Source organism: Artemia sp. Qi Xiang Cuo, chromosome 18 (genome assembly GCF_049724085.1).
Source record: "Artemia sp. Qi Xiang Cuo chromosome 18, ASM4972408v1, whole genome shotgun sequence".
NCBI classification, from domain to species: domain Eukaryota; kingdom Metazoa; phylum Arthropoda; class Branchiopoda; order Anostraca; family Artemiidae; genus Artemia; species Artemia sp. Qi Xiang Cuo.
Window position 1 is genome coordinate 1,764,911 of NC_142811.1, and position 20,489 is coordinate 1,785,399.

Sequence of the window (20,489 nt, forward strand, 5' to 3'; positions counted from 1 at the left end):
TATGATTACCTTTACTTTCAAAAAGGTGACATAGCAATATCTAAAGAACTACTTATGTTATTAATTTGTATCTTTAAGGATAGGTTGTGGAGGATTTTGAACTAGCCAGAAGGCATTAAGTGTATACTCTTAATACTACCGCTACAGTTAATGTAACTCAATTCAATTTCAATTACCTATATTTAAAAACAAAATACATAACTTACATAACATTCCTGCCAGGAAAGCACAAAAAAAATATGCTTGGCTTGGGCATAACATTAACTAATATTAGTTAAAAACAAACAGAAACAACAAATTAACTGAACATATCAAGAAGAAAAAAGAGGAGAAAAGTAAACCAGTAAATAAGTCAATCTATGGTTTCAACTTTAATTGTAAAAAAAGAAGAAGAGAGAGAAAGCAATAGGGAACGAGAAAAAAGGGAAAATAAAAATGTGGAGAAAAAAAACAAACCTGGAGGAGGACAGCACTAAACACTTTTTCTGTAATGACCCTTCGCTGCTCGCTTAAAGGATATAAGATTGTTTGAATTCCAGATGTCTAAGGGGAGTGAATTCCAAATAGTCGGTGCAAAAATATCGTAAGTGTGCAAATCTTGATTTAACGCAAACAGATTTTGAAATGAAAATGGAATGAGGTTATTGGAATACTTTAAAGAAAAATTTGCAATCTGGAAATCTCGAGTCTTGGATACATCCCGATAATTTCTTTTACTGCCGTCTCACTGCTGACTCATTGAGTTTGTTTTAAACCACTGAAAATAAGCGTATCCAATCTCGTTTTTTGGTCCGTATAATCCATTATCAGTTCGATCACTTCAATTCTGTCCTCCAGGGGTCCAATTTGGTTTTTGAACCCAGATAACATTTTTTCAAAAGAGCTGAATTTAGCCTAGTATTCAAGCAGGATTGCATCGTGAACTTTGCAAACTATGTCTTCTGCAACAGCAGAGTTGAGTGCCGAAGGAGGAACCGTGCTCAAGTTATCGCGGACCTTTTGTTCAATTTCATTGCGCAAACTACTTCGAAGATATTCTAGTTCGTTTTGTGCGCTATCCACGACAGAGACAAGAGAAACCCGATCCAAGTTCAACTTTTCTAAGCAGATATCTGGAAAAGTAGCAACTTTACTGCTTGCGTTTGCTACTCCTTTGGTTATTTTCTTAACAGTTTCGCCAAAGTTTTCTTGCTATGATTCGAGCTGATACTGTTGAGCCGTTATAACTTCATGCGTGCCGTAACAAAAAACGACGAAGTGTGTTCCGATATTCAACTGAACTATGTCCACGATTCAAACGGGTCATTTCGGATAACCTTGGAATTTTGCTAATGCCAGTCCTCTAATTTCAAGTCCTCCGGGCATCTTAGGAAATTAGAACAAATGTTACCTTGTTACTACCTTTCTTATTTATAGAGGTGCTGGCATTCGTCTGTTTCTCAATAAATTCAGCTACACGCCAATCCTTAGTCCGTACAAGCGTAAACCTTCCTAGAAAATTTCTAAAGGCATTAAGATGAAACTCTTAGGGAACGCTTAGGAGTTTCAATTAAAGGAAAAAACTGCAGGCATGCAAGTTTTCAAAAGAGAATATAAGCAATATCATAGGCAGCACCACTCTATAATGGCTAGAAATACCATTGAAACTTTTAAAGGAGCTAATTCAATTCAAAATTAAAAGTTCTCGTGCCCTTTTTAAGAGCAACAAGAGATTGGAAGGCAAGCAGCCCTTCTCTCAAGCTCCTTCATTTTTCAAACACATCCAGTCAAAATTTTGAGACAGTCATTTTGTTCAGCATAGCAGAACGGTCCAGCAACTATGTCTTTAGGGATATTAGGCATGTCAACCCCCACAATTATACTACTGGCCCATTATACTTTAAAACTAAATGTTGCTCTAAAAATAAATCAAAAGGCATTACGTTATATTGTTGCCAATAAGACACCTCAGCATTATATCGAGAATGACTAGGGGTATTAAGTTGAAACTTCTGGGAATACTACTATTACTACTTATGCTCTTACAACTTAAATAAATAAAAAGAGTGTAAGTGTATCCAGGTTGTCACAGAACATACATAGATTATTTTGGGAGTGATATTAAGTTTTATTTCTCAAGTCAATTTCAGAAGCTATACTATAAAAAATGCTGTTTGTATCTGGATTAACAATTGTTGAAAACGTTTCTCCAACATACAAATAGAACCTATACTCTGGATTCTTAAAGAAAAAAAAACTGAAAACATAAAATACTATTTTTTCTATGAAAAAGACTAATAAAAAATAAAAAAAAATAAAAATAAATAATAAAAAATAATAAAAAAGAACATAAATTAATTAAAAAAACTTTTTTCACAAAACAAGTTTTTCAAAGAAAAGTAAAGGGCTTAATTAAGCCAAGCATGAGCAAAAATAAAGTCAAATAATCTTACAAGCGTAAAACTACCACAAATCACTATGAATAAATAAATGAAACTCACAACGAACAGAAATTATAATAAATTGCCAAGTCAAAGTCAAAACGAGCAAAAAATAACATGAGTAGGGCTGATAACCCCCATGCCTTCTCGAGACCTGAAAACAATTTGTGCTTTACTGAAAACAAAACATGTTTGAAACATTTTCACTTTTCTTACTTTCATAAATAAAAAATTAACAAAACGCTTAAGGAATAAATATCAGTATATGTCAATTAAACTGACAATCCACGTTCATTTGCTTTAATGTTTTTTTTTTTTTAGTCGCGATATTCTAGGACCACTGGGTCGATACGATCGCCACTGGGGAAAAAAAAACAGCAGCCAATAAACACGTATCCGTGATCTTTGTTCTGGCAAAAAAATACAAAATTTCACGTTTTTGCAAGATAGGAGCTCGAAACTTCTATAGTAGGGTTCTCTGATACGTTGGATCTCGTGTGATTTTCATTAATATCTATGACTTTTAGTTGATGTTTCCCCCTTTTTTCGTAAATAAGGCAAATTTTAAGTTATGACTAAACTTGATAAAACTTATATATTTGAAATCACCATAAGAATTCGATTCTTTTGATGTATCTATTACTTACTTACTTGTACTTGTGGCGGGAACCAGGCGTTTCCACCTCGCCCGGCATTGATGATCTTGGAGACCTTCTTGGACCATGTTGAGCGATCTTCTGCCAGCTGCTCTGCAAAAGTAAGCCACTGAGTTGACCATCTGTGTCCGAACTTTCTGAATCCCCCGATAGGTTCAAGGTCCGATTTGGCCAGGTTTCACCAGTTTTTCCTCTGTCCTCCTTGGCGTCTCTTCCAGGAGCTAATAGGCTCGACTAGAAGTATTTGGCAAGGCAAGTATTCTGGCGGCTTCCGTAAAACATGGCCCAGCCATTTCAAACGGCGTTCTTTAATAGTGAGCGCAACATCTCTCTGAATATTGCACATTTTACGTAGATCCGTGCTGGAGATACGGTCACGCAGCTGTATTCTGAGAATTCTTAGCAGACAGGTATGCTCAAACACCTTCAGTGTATTCTCATGCTGTAGTTTTACCGACCATGTTTCGCATCCGTAAAGGAGAACGGTGCGGACTAGTGCCATGTAGATTCGAACTTTCGTTCGGACACTGACTTCGCGGTGATTCCATAAGGGTTTCCGAAGGGAGGCAAAGACTGTCTGCGCTTTCTGTATTCTCTGTTGGATATCAGCGTCGGAGGATCCGTCAATACATATTTGGGAGCCTAAGTATGTAAAACAGTTGACTTTTTCCAGCTGAACTTGATTGACAGTTAGTGTGAATGGTCTTGTGTCGTGGTTAATAGCCATGAATTTCGTTTTCTCTGTGCTGACTTTCAAGCCGATCAGGTCTGCCCAGGCCACCACGTTGTCAAGCATGTTTTGAGCCTCTACGGGTTCTGACAGGAGGCCAACATCATCCGCATAATCGAGGTCAGTCAGTGAAAGATTCTGTCCGATCTGAACTCCTGGATAGGACGACAGTGCATTTTCAAGCACCCAATCGACGCAATAATTGAACAGAGTCGGAGAGAGGATACACCCTTGTTTTACTCCGAACTCAACCAGGAATTCTTCAGTTTATTCACCATAGACTCGAAATCGGCTCACTGACGCGTAATAGTATGCCTTCATCAGTTCAACAAACTTCAGCGGCATTCCGTCATTCTCTAGGATCTTCCAAAGTTTCTGGCGAGTGACAGAGTCGAAGGCGGCAATGAAGTCCAGGAACATCAATATCAGGGGTAGATTGTACCTTTCAAACTGCTGGATAGTGAGGCGAAAAACGAAGATATTATCCATACAGCCTCTACCTGGCCGAAAGCCGGCTTGATTTTCTCGGGTTCTTTCCTCCCTTGCCCCTTTGAAGTGGTTCAAGAGTATAATCCCGAATATTTTGACCGCAATGTCTATAAGACTTATTCCGCGGTAATTTTTGCATTCGGTTTTATCTCCTTTCTTATAGAAGGGGAGAATGACTGATGTCTTCCAATCTTTTGGGAAAGAATTGGTCCTCCACACTTCTTCGAGAATGCCATGGAGCTGTTCAGCAGTGACCTCAGGGCATTGTTTGTACACTTCCGGGGGGAGGCCGTCTTCACCTGGGGCTTTGTGGTTCTTCAGGATCTTGATCGCTTTTAGTATTTCGGCTCTGGTCGGGGTATCCAGCTCGACGTCGTAGGGTTCTTTAGAAACAGCAGGTGGGAAAGCATCAGAGGCGGATGATGGGGATGGGTTTAGGAGGATCTGAAAGTGATCCTTCCATCTTCCTAAGCGCTCCTTCTGACAACTGATGATTTTTCCTGATCTGTCTTTGACTATTTCTGAGACAGCAGCTTTCTTACCAACGGATTCTTTCAGGATCTGGTAAAGCTTGCGGGTATCATGTGAGCGTGCTGCTTTCTCTAACGACACGGTAGCATCTCCACATTTGGCGGTGGTCCAGATGAACAGAGCGTTTTACCTGTCTGCGAAGCTCTTTTGTTTCTTCTTTAGGGCCGCTCATCTTTTGTCTTCGCTCACCGACTATTGACAGGTTCCTAGCGGTAATCCAGTGATGTCGCTTGTTTTTTTCTCGGCCTAGGATCTCACCAGCAGTCTTTGTCATCACTGTTTTAAAGGTCTTCCATCTCTTCTTGGGGGTTGGGTTTTCATCAGAACTGAGGGCGTCAAATCGGTTAGTCAGTTCCAAAATGAGGGCCTGCCGAACTTCTTTGTCTTGGAACTTACCGATGTCGAATCCGGCCTTGGGTTTGTTTTTCCTCCGAGTTGCAAGACGTAGCAAAATTTTTGCAGCAACAAGCCTATGGTCAGACCCAGACTGCGACCTTGTTTCCGCGCCGTTGTAAGAGCGAGAGGCCTGTACGGAGCTTCTCCAGCGCTGGCGTACGAGAATGAAGTCTATTTGAGCCTTAGTGACACCTTCATTTGAATGCCAAGTTAAAAGGTGGCTAGGTTTGTGCTGAAATATGGTATTGGTGACAACAAGGTGGTTCATCAAGGCGTAGTTTACCAACCTTTGCCCATTCTTGCATCTGTGACCTTGTCCAAATTTTCCCAGGACTTATCTTGTGGTTTGGTCAGAGGGACCAACTCTTGCGTTGAAGTCTCCAGCAACAATCAAGTAAACACGTGCGGCAACAGAAGAAGACAGCTGCTGTAGCTCGCCTTAGGAATCATCCTTGGTCGCATCAGCGGCATCACAGTCGGGGGCATAGGTAGAAATTATCGACACATTTGTGGGGTTTCCTTTTAGTGTAATCCTGGAAAGTCTACCAGAGACTGATTCCCATTCTAGGAGAGCATTTCTGGCTCTTGGGTTCATGTTGAAACCAACTCTATGAAGTCCCGAATTATCCTCTCCTCCGGAGTAGAAAAAATGGAATTGATGCAGCGTTTCAGGAGCTGTAATAACTATGGAGCCAGAACCTGAAATTCTGGTCTCGGATGTGCAAAGTATGTCTATGTTGTACTTCTCCATCTCATGGACAAGAAAAACTTGCTTGGCTTCTTGTTTGACGGATCTTACATTCCAGCATCCCACATTTATGCTAGATTTTGCCTGTTTAATGACTGTAGTGGGTTTTCCTAGATTCATGGCATGAAAAGGATTTTTAGACTTCTCCGCCATATTCGAAGTCGCGGCTCCTGCCAGGAACGCCGTAGTATGGTTGGCTTGTTTACTTCTCGACACCCGCGCCAATACAGGGGCCGCGTCGCTTGCTGGGGACGCCGTAGCCGTTACAACTTTTCTTCTAGGTCTCAGATCCATCGATTTTTCTTGGGAATAGAGTTGACCGCAAGGTCCCCAGTCTTGCGGGTCACCCGGAGCGCGTTGGCCACCAAATCGCTCGGCGTGGAGCTCAGTGGTGTTTACACCCTTCCACCGCTTTGAGGTGTGCTGACGGATTTCCTCTGCTGCCCAGGGACGGAAGATCGAGCGCGTATCCGTGATCTTTGTTCTGGCAAAAAATACAAAATTTCACGTTTTTGCAAGATAGGAGCTCGAAACTTCTATAGTAGGGTTCTCTGATACGTTGGATCTCGTGTGATTTTCATTAATATCTATGACTTTTATTTGATGTTTCCCCCTTTTTTCGTAAATAAGGCAAATTTTAAGTTATGACTAAACTTGATAAAACTTATATATTTGAAATCACCATAAGAATTCGATTCTTTTGATGTATCTATTGGTTTCAAATTACGGTTTTTAGAGTTTCGGTTACTATTGAGCCGGGTCGCTCCTTACTTACAGTTCATTACCACGAACTGTTTGAAAATAACAACAAATAAACGCGCATGCGTGAGCTTTCTTCTGGCAAAAATATGAACGTAAATAGTAATAAAAATAAAAATGTAAATAGAAGCTTGAAACCTTTACAGTAGGGTCCTGATACGCTGAATCTGATGGCGAGATTTTGATTAAGATTCTTCGACTTTTAAGGAGTGTATTTGCTTTTTTCGAAAAGCTATAAAATTTGTTAAGACTTGTATCTTTTGATGTGTAACACTAAACTTAATTTTATTTAGCCTGCTTGGAATCAGCATTATAAGTCAATTCTTTTGATGTATCTATTGATATGAAAAGTGATGTTCCTTTTTTTTAGAGATTCGGTTACTACTGAGCCGCGTCGCTCCTAATTACTGTTCGTTACCACAATTAGTTTGAAAATGTGAGACAGCCCTAATAACTGCATAATTTCAATTTAAAATTAGTGTTTCCTATTCCCAAAGCTTCAAAACCATTTGCTTTGTTTTATATAGTAAAACAAAACAACATTAGTAGCGAATACATCAAGGTAAAACCTATCTAGAAACTTAGGGGAATTTGCGTCATTTCGTAAGAAGAGATCTCAGTTGCTATTTGATATTTAAGAGGGGGAATTAGTTTCTTGTTTATTATCCATAAAGGGAAAGGAAAATGAATTGAGAAATGCTTGCCACTAAAAGACAAGGGTAATGGAGATGAGGTGTGCGGGCTATTATTCACGGGATATTATTGTCTGATTTAGTATTTATGTAGCATGTAGGGTAAATAAACGCCCAAATTAGCAGCGGTTAAAACAGTGAAAGATCTAAGCCTGGGCAGCTGCCCTCCCAATTTTTATGAAATCCGACATTAAAGTCCTTTTATTTTATATTTTCAAACACCTGTGGTAAATCTGGCCCCCTTTCAGATTATGAGGCCTAAAACCGCTAGCCTACTGGGTAAAACTTCATAAGCTTTTGCATAACATGTATTGAAGATACTTACTTACTTACTTAAGTCCCATCCGTCCTTGAAGGTCGTCTTGGGGCCTCTATCTTCGTAATAGGGTGGATGGGCCTTTTGTATGCTTCACGGTCTTCTGCTAGGCGAAGAAGGTCCGAGAGGCGATGAAGTGCGAAATTTTCCTTCCACCTTTTTGGGGGACGACCACGAGGACGAGAACCGTGAATTTGGCCTTCGAAGGTGATTTTAGGAGACGGTACCGACTCATCCGTTGTACGTGACCGAGCCATCGAAGTTGCTGGAGCTGGATCTTCATGAGAATTGTTTGTTGTACTTTAAGGTGCTCGAGAAGTTCGACATTTGAGATTCTATCAAGGTAAGTGATCCTGGCGATGCGGCGGAGGCACTTAGTTTCAAATGCAGCAAGTCGACGGTTGTCATTTACCTTCAGCGTCCATGTTTCACATGATTATATTGCAAAGGGGATAATCAGGGTATCGAAAATTCGTGTCTTAATCTGCAGAGACAAATCCTTGCTTTGCCATATGGGCATAAGGGCTTTGAAACTGGAACTCGCGAGGGCAAGACGTCTTTTAATGTCTTTTAATAGACTGTTGTCGCTGGTGATCAAACTACCGAGGTAAGGGAACTCGTCGACCCACTGGAAACTCTCTCCATTAAGTTTCAGGTCTGGCTTAACTTTATTCTGCGGCTTTCGAAAGCAGCACATAGCCTTTGTTTTTTTATACATTTATGTTCCTTCCAAAAGAACTAGTGGCTTAGAGGACGTCGTTAGCAACGGCTTGTAGATCCTCAGATGTTTCAGCCCTTTCGTCGATATAGTCGGCGTAGGCTAGCTTATCTGTCTGAACACCCCCTATATGTGCGCCGCAAGCTGTTTCCACCAGGGATAAGACTACTGTGAGGAATAGGTTGAACAGCTCTGGAGACAAGAGGCATCCTTGAAGGACACCTGCGGAAGTCTGGAAACTGTCAGTGAGACCTTCACTAGTCATGACACGACTCCCAAATTTGGAGTACATATCTTTGATAAGATCTACTAGGTTTTGTGGGATTCCGTAATGGAGGAGCATATGTCATAGGCCATTTCTCCAAATAAGGTCAAATGCTTTCCTAAAGTCGATGAAGAGCTGATACAGGTCGCGACCGAATTCCAGATATTTCTCTAGAATTTGGCGAACGGTGAAAATTTGGTCAACGGTCGATCTCCCAGGGTGAAAACCGGCTTGGTATTCTTGGATGACTAATGATGACACGGCTCTGATGCGTTAGAGTATAATTTGGGTGAAGAACTTGGCAGTTTGACTTGTTAGGCTAATAGGACGGTAATTATCACATATCGCCTTTGACCCCTTCTTGTGTAGTGGAACAATTGTGGCTTCGCACCAAGAAGTTGGGAAATGACTCTTTTGCCAGGCAGCGGATACAATCTTGTGGAAAAGATCTATAAGTGGTTCACATCGGACTTTCAGTAGTTCTGCCTGTATTCCGTCCGGGCCAGAGGCCTTGTTAGTCTTCAGCGCTTGGATGACATCCTCGACCTCAGAACGGAGAGGAGGTGGGCTGGGGTCTGAGACAGTGATGGGAAACAGGTTCAGGACAGCAGGAATTGGAAGGATATCAGGATTAAGCTTTTCTTGGAAATGCTCCATCCATTTCGATCGGATACCTTCTGTGCTTTGTATCTGGGAGCCGTTTTTATCTAGCAGTGCACAAGAACTGAGACTTTTCTTGCTTGATAGCTCACGAACTCTCTTATACATAAGGTATGAGTCGCTTTTCTTAAAATCAGACTCACACTGTTCGCATTTGTCTTTAATGTAGGTGTGATGGGCTCTACGGGTGGCTTTTCTACAACACGCTTCAACTGCTTATATCTGTCCCTGCTCTCTCTTTCTGGCCTGTCATGGTGTTTTTATTTTTCAACACATAATGAGATAATTTCGTTCTCTACCCTACGCATTGTATCACCCATTTTGGTTCCTAAGGTGGATATTACTACTTTGCTGACGATCCTAGAGGAATTTTTGACAAGTTTATCAACATCTTCTTTAGATAGAGTTCTAGGAATATTAGAAAGAAGGTCCGATATTTGAGTAGACAGTTCATCGATGTAGGTCTGGCGGGTTTGAGGGTCTTTCAGAAGATGTGTGTTGAAACGAGTGGGTCTATTATTCAGCTTTGCGGAAGATTTCAGGCGTATCTTTAGTGCAGACATGACCAGGGAATGGTCACTGTCGAAATCGCCACCTGCGAGGGTGACAGTATCTAGCACAGACGAAATCCACCGCCTAGAAACGAGAACGTAATCAATAAGATTACGGGTTTTTCCATCCGGCGAGGACCGTGTCGCCTTACGCCGTTCTCTGTGTTTAAAGAGAGTGTTGGTAATGGCTAGATCACTGTCTCTGCAAAATTCAATGAGGCGTTCTCCCCTCTTGTTAAGTCGTCCAAGGCCAAATTTACCCATAACATCTTCGTTTCCAGCAGAATCGTTACCAACAATAGCATTGAAGTCGCCAATGACAACAACAAGGTCTTTTTTGGGAACTGCGTCAATTAGGCTTTGCAGTTGAAGATAGAAATTGTCAGACTCTTCATCTGGTTTGCTGCAGTCAGGAGCGTAGACTTGTATGATCGTGATGTTGATCAGCGATCCTTTCAATCGTATCATAATCAACCGTTCTGACACAGGCGTTACGGAAATCAAAGATCTTCGTGCTTTACTCGACATCAAAAAGCCAAAACATCTTGGCGATGGGTGCCGTCGGTTCTCCCAGACACTATCAGACTAGTGTTGCCGATCCTTTCTTCACCAGTGCTGGTGTGTTTCTGAAAGTCCCACAATATCCCATCTATATCGGTTTAGTTCATTTAGGGCAAGATCTATTTTGCCTTGTTTAGCAAGCGTCCTAACGCTCAGGGTTCCAATAGATAAAATCAATTTAGGGGAAAACATAGCCTCCGGGTTCGGAGTTGTCAACATTGTTAAAGGTTCTCAATTCACGAGATTCTCGGTCGTCAGATCGTCGGTTGCCCCGGACGCGGTAACTTCGTCGGTTGACCCGGACCCGGTAACTTCGTCGGTTGCCCCTTACGCGGTAGTATTGGTTCTCGTTCTTGATCGTTTGTACTTCATAGTTTTTAATAAGAAAGAAGTTTTCTTGGCTAATTTCAGGACGGCAGTAAGCCACTCCTCTCCATCCCTAGCAGGGGCCGGCTATACCTACTACCGATAATGCGCCCTTCTGGCGTCCTGCATCACCTGCAATTTTCCCATTGCTGGGAGAAGGTATGTGACTGGCGGGACGTATCCATACGCCGATGGGCCCTGCCCAGTGCACATCAGAGGGGCCTTCCACATCCTCCGCCTGAACTTATGGCTGCCAGACGTGGGTGCTCCAGCTATATTTCAAGACCCCAAGAGACCGGGCCCTCCCTTGGTCCGCACCTCCCTACCGGGAGGTGCCCTGCATATCTACAGGACGTTCCCCTAGCCCCCACCTGGGGACGCGCTGAGTTGCCTTGTTAGTTACTCATAAAAGGGGCTGGGGAAACATGAAATTAGTTCCCCTTCCATGAAATGTAAAAAAAAGGTTCTAAAAAAGCAAGTCTGGCAATCTTTTCAAAAATTTGAAGCGTTCCTATCCTTTTCTAAGTCCCCTAGAAATGTTGTGTAAGCATGGTCCCCACCCCCTTAACAATAAACTTATACGAACCATCACGAACTCAATTGCCAATATTAAAAGATCAAAAGTGACACTGCTTACGCCATATGTATTCAGACAAATAACCGCTTTAAACGGTAATATTAATTTATAAATTTTCTGTTCAATCGTTGTAATGAACGGTAAATGACAACCCTGGTGAATCTTAGACAGAAACTAGCAAAAAATTAGATGTTTGCCCACTCCAAATTAATGAAATTTATTAAGATTGAAGTTAGTAATGGTTTTTGTTAGTTTAGAAAATTTGCAGGATTTTAGGAAAGATTGAAAAACTCTCCTGAAAAGTGGTGCAATGTTGGCAAAGATAAGTTTGCACATCACCGAACCACAGAGGCGGCTTTAGTCTATGCATTTCTGCGCAGGAAAAAATAAGGACGAAAAGGTATCCTAGCAGCAATGAAGAAGATGACCAGACTATAGGGATACAAAGATTATAGATCCTAGAATCTGAGGCTAGACTTCACTTTAATTGCGGAGTCATTCTAATTTGGATTCAAGTTGCTTTAGAATGGAAGACTTGTCTTGGTCATTTTTCTGACCCTGTGGGTTGGCCGTGGCAGTACTGTGCTATTTCGCTCGCACTATTCGTATTAGTGCTGATTTGATTTATTGTTTTATTAAACAGCCAATTATTTTTGTAATTGCAGGCGGAATCATTAAACTGTGTCAAAGCTCAGACCGGGAAGGCGTCATAACATCGAACCGTCAGGAACACGAACGTCAGGAGCAGTACAAAATCCGTCATAACATCGATAAAAAATCTGTCAGAACCTCAAACCGTCATAACTTCGAAAATTTTAAAGCTTTAGTTTCTTGGGGTTCAGGGGGGAAAAGGTACCTATGTTAGGTTAGGTTACGTATTTATTATTTGCTATGCTTTACCCCCACCCCCCTGATGTGCAAATATATAGCCGAAATTTGTTTATAAACTATTATATACTTATTACTATTATATAAACTAACAATTTTTTTTTTAGATGTTATGACGGTTCGATGTTCTGACGGATCGCTGAAATGGTAGCACCCCGCTCAGACCACGAAGACTCATTGCCTTTATAATGGTTCTATTATTCAGGCGAAGAGAAGAATAAGAAGAAAAAATAGGAAAAGGCGATAATAAACAATCCAAAATAACAATTTGTCATTATGTTTCTGCCCAAAACAAATATATCTTACACTGGAAGAAATTGAAAAAGAAATAGTCAACAAAACAGGTTATAAGAAATTATAGAAATTAAATATGTCTGCGAAACATAACCTAAGAGTTTTGTCTGAAACAGGCATGGAAAATGAACTTGTAAGAGTGTTGATGTTAATCATACACAACAAGATGCAAAACCTTCACTTGCCTAAAAACCAATCATTCCAAGCTCTTATATACAATTAAATAAAATAAAAAAGTTTTCAACTGAAAGTAAGGAGAAACATAAAAACTTAAAAGGAAGAGAAATTATTAGGTTTATAAGGGGGTTGACCCTCCTAAATACCTGGCTCTTTACGGTAAAGTTGTTTTAGAACTTTTAAAAAAGCTTCTTATTCTAATTCAACGGCCCTTGTGTTTCAGGAGTATTATTCAATATTTGAAACAAAAAGTCAAACGTTAGCGCAAAGAGCGAGGTATTTAGGAGGCAGTAACTCCCTCATATACGTAATAATTTCTGTTTGTCTTAAGTCTGTATGTTGCTCCTTACTTTCAGTTAAAAAAAATTGTTTTTTTAATTTAATTTCTGATTGTTTTGAAATAATGCCCGAAAATCCGGCTCCACCTCCATGGAAAATTTCTCCACCCCCCCCCTCACGAGAAATTCCTCCATGTAAATTTCTTCCAACGTAAAATAACCTCCCCCCCCCCAACAAAAAAAACAGACAATTCCATTCTAGCTGAAAGTTACCTACGGAAAATTTCTTGCGGACGATTCCAAACAAAGGACGATTCACAAAGAACGTAAAGAGCCAGTTAGATTTTGGCGTAAAGTGCGTAGGGTTGAGGGGGCAGATAAGATAAGATAGATAAGATAAGATTTATTCATAATCATTTAATCATACAAGAAAATACATTGTGCTAATCCCCCAAAGGCTCCTAGGCCTGTAATAGAGGGGGAATACATACCGTTTAAATCAAACAATAAATCAATAGAAAAACATTAAAATAGACCTACATTGAATAATCCAATCAATACATACAATCCAATCACAACACTCCTAATCCCCCTCGAAAGGCTCCATGGCCAGGGATACACGGGGAATGAGAGAAAAAAAGAAAATATAATATATCCAAACAACCATAAAAAAGAAAAAAAATCAATCGCCAAACAACATATAAAATTAAAAAGAGACCATACCCGAGGCTTGGGAGTCATAGCGCAGAGAAGACCACCATATAACAAAACTAAACACTCAGGGGACATCAACTCCATATAAAAAAAAAAAAAAAAAAAAAAAAAAAAAAAAAAAACTATTCTGTTTGATTCTTAACTAAATGAATCCTTTTGAAAGTGCCAAACGAGTGGCATTTCTGTACTGAAGAAGGCAGGGAGTTCCAAACCTGATGACAAGCGATGAGGGGATTGAAATCTGACCGCCCAGCGGGAGTAGAAGGAATGCAGATATTATGTGACGAACAAAGGTTATTTGGAGCTGAATCAGAAATAAACTGAGGAGTTTTTTGAAAAGATTTTGGAAGATTGCCATGAAGCTGATGAAAAACAAAAGAAGCACAAGAAAGAATGTAGATAGACTGTAGATTTAGAAGCGGTCTGTTATTTTTTTTTTTCTACCCATTTTACAAAGGTTATAAAGGAATTGAAAATAGTAGGAAATTATATGGAAAGTGCAATAAATAATAAGAAAAATTAAAGTGATCTGAAGAGTTTGGTTGGAGGGGAGGCAAAATGAGAGCTACTCCCCTCCTGTGTAACATGGTGTTAATAAGTACCTAATATAAACCTGATGTAAACTTTAAAGCACGTCAATTGTATCAATCCATGAAAATGTAGTGGGGGGGGGGATTCTTGCTTAAAAAATGACATAAAAGAAATAATATTTTTAATACAAAAAAACATATATTTCAAAATCTATAGGGGAGAGAATTCTGTTTTTTTTTAGATTAAAAAAAAATACAAAAAAAGATATTTTTTCCAAATCCCTGCGTAATTGGTGCTCCGGAAACCCAATAAACTTAAAATTACAATTTTTTGAAATAATGTGATGTACCACCACCCTTAATCTCTTTTTACTTTGGGAGGGTACAAAGTCTGATTATTTGAAGCTTTAAAAAACCAATTTCAGCTCGATTCATTGACCTTGCATATGTTTACAAGAATTTTTAAAAACAAACTGGTCTACGGATAGTACCGTGACTCGCGTCATCGAAATTTAGAACAACTACCTGTAGTGTAAAATTTACAAGCCATCAGGCGAAAGTAAGCGGAACAATCTATTATTAATTTATATTCAGTCGGCTGAACGGAGAGATGCAATTAACACACAAAAATGCCTGAAAAAACTTACTTCTTTTGTGCAATTTTTATAAGTGCCACTGTAATTAGTAAAAAAGGAGTTTTGACTGAAAGACCTCTGAATTTGGTTGATACAACTGAGAGTTGGGTTGTGCTTGATAGCGATGTGAATTTTCCGGACTCCACAATTCCTCCAGAAGTAATTGCAACAGAGTTAAGAACTGAAGAAAGTGACACACGTGATGAAGTCACAACTCTGGGAAACCTCGAATTTTCGTCAGGTATAGTAGATGGATTGACCTCTTTTCCGACAGAAAAAGTTCTCGCTGACGATGAGTTAATAAAAGCTGTGTCCTACGAGATTGATAGTGAGGAAGCATTAGATAGTGATGATTATGATAAATTTGGATATGAAGAAAAGTCACAAAGGGGCATGGAAGCAAGGAAGATAGATTCTAATCCTCGAGAGCAAAGGTTACCTAGGCCTAGCATTAAAGTACAAAATAGAACATACCAAACTATTAAAGTTGCAAGCAGTGAAGAAGAAGAAGATATTGAAATTTTTGCAAGTGATTCTATATCAACAAATATGAGAGTAGCTGGAATTTCTAAGGACAGTTTGGAAAATAATATTGAGAAAACAAAACCAGCTGATGCACCAATTGCCCATGAAAAAATTTTACAGTATAGAGTGAAGCCTATGAAAAATCACGATTCAAGATATGAAAAGATTAAAATACCGTATTCAAAACCCTATAAAATAGCCATGACTGAAGAAGTAGATGAAAATATGGATTTTGCTCCTCCTCCATATCCGCAGAATATGAATATGAGGATTATAGGTGTACCTAAAGATGAAACAATTTCTGAGACCCCTGATCTACAAGTCAGTGAGACAACTCACACAAAATCCTATTTAACGTCTTTAGTTCTATCAAATATTAATAATGCCTTCATAAGTTCAACAGAAAAGCCCGACGGTATTTCAACAATAGATCATTTAAGCACAGCTGGTATTCCATTTTCTAAGGAAGAGATTTCCAACGAGGCGATAATTAGTATCGATTATGATAATGATAAATTTCCAAGTTCCATCGTTGAGGATGACATCCTGGAAGGCTCTGGAGACAATGAAGAAGCTAATATCCTACGACACTTGGATTTTGTTGAAAGTGAAAAATTGAATTCTGACCTGAATACAGGTGCAAATATGACAACAGAATCTAGCATAACCAGTCAAAAAATTACTGGTTTGTATGCTCGTTTGATACCTACCCGACAATCAACTTCCAATTCAAGTTTTACAACTACCCCAAAAACTACTAGGATGACGTTTAGAAGACCTATATTCAGCAGACGGCCATACCCCAAATCAACACTAAAGGTTGTAGGCACAACAGAAAGAATTTCTTCTGAGTCATCAAGTCGCTTTAGAAGACCTATAAAGCGATTTTCTAATTCCCCTTTAACAAGGACAGGGACTTTAAACAGAAGAACATCAATATTAAATCTCAGTTCTTCATCTCAGAATTTAAATGATATACTACCCCTGGAAAGCTTCTGGGATGAAGATTCAATTCAGAAATGGAAAAATATTCCACAGGTTTATTCAGATTACGGAAAGCAGGAGCTCAATTTATCAATATTAAAAGATACAAAAAGACTCCGACATTCAGTTGGAGACATATTACAGGACTTTAGTAATACATCCTACCCGATAAACAAGGAGAGAATTTGTCGGGTTCGGAAAGTTCAAATAATTTTTATAATATTTTCTCATTCTGGGAATTTTCATCAACGGAATATGATTAGAAAGACGTGGTTAAATCAAGTAAATGATAATGAGGCTGATGAGATAAAACATATTTTCTTACTCCCACAGGACAACAATCTGTTGGAAAAAATTACCCATGAAGAAAAGGAGTTTAAAGACATAGTATATACAAATGTACAATATACAGATTTAGCGGTAGCTTTTCTAAAATGGGTTTTTGATTACTGTCCTAGGTCACAATTTGTTATGAAATTAGATGATGATGTCTATGTCAACGTGAAAAATTTGTTCAACACGATGAAAAGGATTACAGAATTTAATGGCATTTATGGATTAAGGGCTACACATCTTATCACCGAAAGAGGTATTTTATTTTGCTTTCTTTAAACTAAAGCCTTGACTGTTGACTAATCAAATAATCTTTTCCCCAGAACGCAGTGAACTATTTAGAATTTAATATTTCTTTTGTAACACCAAAACATTTTTTAAAAACCAATTATGGTGAAAATCAGGTCGGAGGATTTGAACTAAAAGTTCGTAAATTAAATATTGAATGAAAATGACCTTCATATACACTTATGCAGTTTTTGTAGCAGTAGGCACCAAATGAAAAAAAGGGGGGGGGAACATAAAAAAATACTAATGCCACTGAACAGTTTAAGAGGGTGTACCTTTTCTTTGAAGGGGTTAGGTGTCTTTTGGAATCAACGAATTGTTAATACTTGAATTTTTATGGATGAAAACTTCACAGATTAGCGTGGCAACATTGACCTAAAGGTCGTATTGCCATAAAAACTTTAGCCAAAAGAAAATTGTGACTTTCACGTATAAAAACTCCTCCGGTGGGCTCTGGGGGGGGTATTAAAATTTCAGAGTGTAGATAAATATTGCGGTTGAAAATAGGCTCAGGATACAGTATATGAAATTAGAGCAACCAAGGCTATTTTTATGTTGTCACCAAAACAAGAAGGATCCGAAAAATAGTAAGTTTTTTTTAAGCTATAAAAAACCTAATATTTAATTAAGAGGCAGGAAAGTACTAGAGCTGGAGTATAGACTAGAGGCTGATTACTGGAGCGGGGGGTTGTAGTGAAGTTAAAGCGCTGAAGCATTTGTTTGGTCTCAATTGAAACTGATCTTCATATCTCTTATGAAGTAAAGATGCCGACAAAAATCAACCCTTCAGATAAAGTTGACATGAACAATGTCTAACTCATTAAATGAGTTATAATGTCTAACTATTACTGTTATAATATCATAACATTATATATTATAATATTATATAATATATATAATATAATATATATATATATATATATATATATATATATATATATATATATATATATATATATATATATATATATATATATATATATATATATATATATATATATATATATATATATATATATATATATATATATATATATATATATATATATATATATATATATATATATATATATATATATATATATATATATATATATATATATATATATATATATATATATATATATATATATATATATATATATATATATATATATATATATATATATATATATATATATATATATAATATATAAATATGTAATATAATAATATTATAATATTATAAATAAACTATAATGTCTAACTCATTAAAACAGTGTTGTTCATTAATTATTTATTTGGTTGCTAAGATATCTTGTGGATATTGAACTCTACTATTGGACTTTTATGTCCTAAGGGCCAGTGATTTATGATTTACTGAAAACAATGCAGGCTTCGTGGGGTGTTTTTTTTTTCATTTTTCATAACATAAATAAAAATGCAGCGAAAACAATATCACTTTGGAAAACAATTTTAAAAATTAGATTGATATTATAGCATCAGTCTTCATCTAAATGCTATAGCATCAATCTTAAATATTCAATTCCAACGTTTTCCCCTTTTTTTGCTGATAAGCATGATAAATAATTTTTGTTGAACCTAAAAAAAAAAAAATATAGTGTAGCGGTTGAATATTGGAGCTGGAGGTTGTAGTGGAGGTTAAATCACTCTCTTAAACCCTCTAAACGGCTTGAGTATCATTTGTGTTCTATTGAAATTTTTATTTTGAATAGTGTGATTTTATTTATGAAAACATGCAAAAAAAGAAGAAAATCACTATTATAATCAAGATCAAGGAGGCACACTTGTGCCTCTATAAGGAGGCGACCCACCACAATGTTAAGCGATTTCAGGTCCTAGAGGTCGCAGAGAGACGGCGGTGATTGCATTTTGTAGCCCAAGCTCAAACTAAGAAACGTGCAAAAGTTTCATCCTCTTCCGACTTTATCTTCATGGGGTAAACTGGGCCGGAAGTTTCGACCCTTCCACCACAGCCCCCCTTTAACGTTGTCCGATTTTGGCTGAAATTTAGAAGTTAAGCTTTCCTAGGGCCCGGGAGCTTATCCTCGAAATTTCAGCTCAATCCGATCACTCCTTCCCTGTTTTCAAAAAACCAAATATAGCCACTTTTGGCAACTGATCCGGGTGAATGAGGACTCATTCGAAGCAGAATTCGACCTGTTAGGGCCTTTTGATATTTTCAGACCGAAAAAATTATCCCCCGAATTTACATTTACGAAAAATCTCGTTTTCCTATAAGAGCCCGCTATAAGCGGGCTCTTATCATTTTCCTATAAGAGCCCGCGAAAACGCGGGCTCGTTTTCCTATAAGAGCCCGCAAGCCCGCAAGCTGTCAAATCAGCTAACAGTTAGTCAAGCAATAATAAGTAAAAAAACTGTACAAAAACGTGCAGAAATTATTTGAAAAAAACTACGTTTTCTAAAGAGTTAAAGAGGCTGAGTTACAAGGTCGAACCTTAAAACGTACAGGGATTAGGAGGCACAGTTGGGGGCTGCCGCCCCCAAACCCCCGCTTTCGCAGCCTTTAAATAAAAAAAGTTTTTTAAACTGAAAGTAAGGAGCGACATTAAATCTTAAAACGAACAGAAATTATTCCGTATATGAAAGGGGCTGTGCCCTCCTCAACGCCTCGCTCTTTACGCTAAAGTTTGACTTTCTCACAACTCTTTTTTTAAACAATAAAAACTTTAGCGTAAAGAGCGAGGCGTTGAGGAGGGCACAGCCCCTTTCATATATGGAATAATTTCAGTTCGTTTGAAGTTTTAATTTCACTCCTTACTTTCATTTTAAAAAACTTTTTTTTTTTTATTTAAAGGCTGCGAAATCGGGGGCCTTGTGGGGCGGCAGCCCCCCACTGCGCCTTTGAATCCCTGTACGTTTTAAGGTTCGACCTTGTAACTCAGCCTCTTTAACTCTTTAGAAAGGGTAGTTTTTTTCAAATAATAATCAGAAAGAGCTAATGAAAGCAGACTGACTGTTCAATACATAATGATATTACTTCCCAGAATTCTCTGAAGCTTATAATTATAAAAAAATAAATAAATAAAATAAATTTTGTTTTCAGTAAAGTGAATGACGCGATGGCTTTTAGAAGGTTCTGGGGCGTAGGACAATCGCCAGTGGTCCTTTTTTGAAAAAGTTTTGAAAAGTTCCTTCTTTATTGAAAAGTTTTTTAATTACTATTTGCCCGTTTTTTATTGAAATTGTTTTATGTTGGTTAATATCAGGAATATCCGTAGAATTTTCTCAGTTGGTCAGCTTAGGAATTAGAATGTTGGATTGTAATTTAAGTGTTGATTAAAATTAGAATATTCAGTCTAACTTTCTGATCAAGAGTAATTTTTGAAAATAGATTTTTAATAATAGTTTGACTAATAGTATTTTATAATAGCTTGTTTTACAAGG

At 38.1% G+C, this 20,489-nt stretch overlaps 1 protein-coding gene across 1 annotated transcript; it reads left to right on the top strand.

Annotated features, from left to right (window-relative positions):
* The first annotated feature begins 14,922 nt into the window (after nucleotides 1-14,922).
* On the top strand, nucleotides 14,923-17,072 carry LOC148941112 (uncharacterized). The gene has a single exon (XM_089104583.1). It carries the CDS (start codon nucleotides 14,946-14,948, stop codon nucleotides 17,070-17,072), a length of 2,127 nt encoding a protein of 708 aa, XP_088960709.1. The 5' UTR covers nucleotides 14,923-14,945.
* Nucleotides 17,073-20,489: the final 3,417 nt, after the last annotated feature.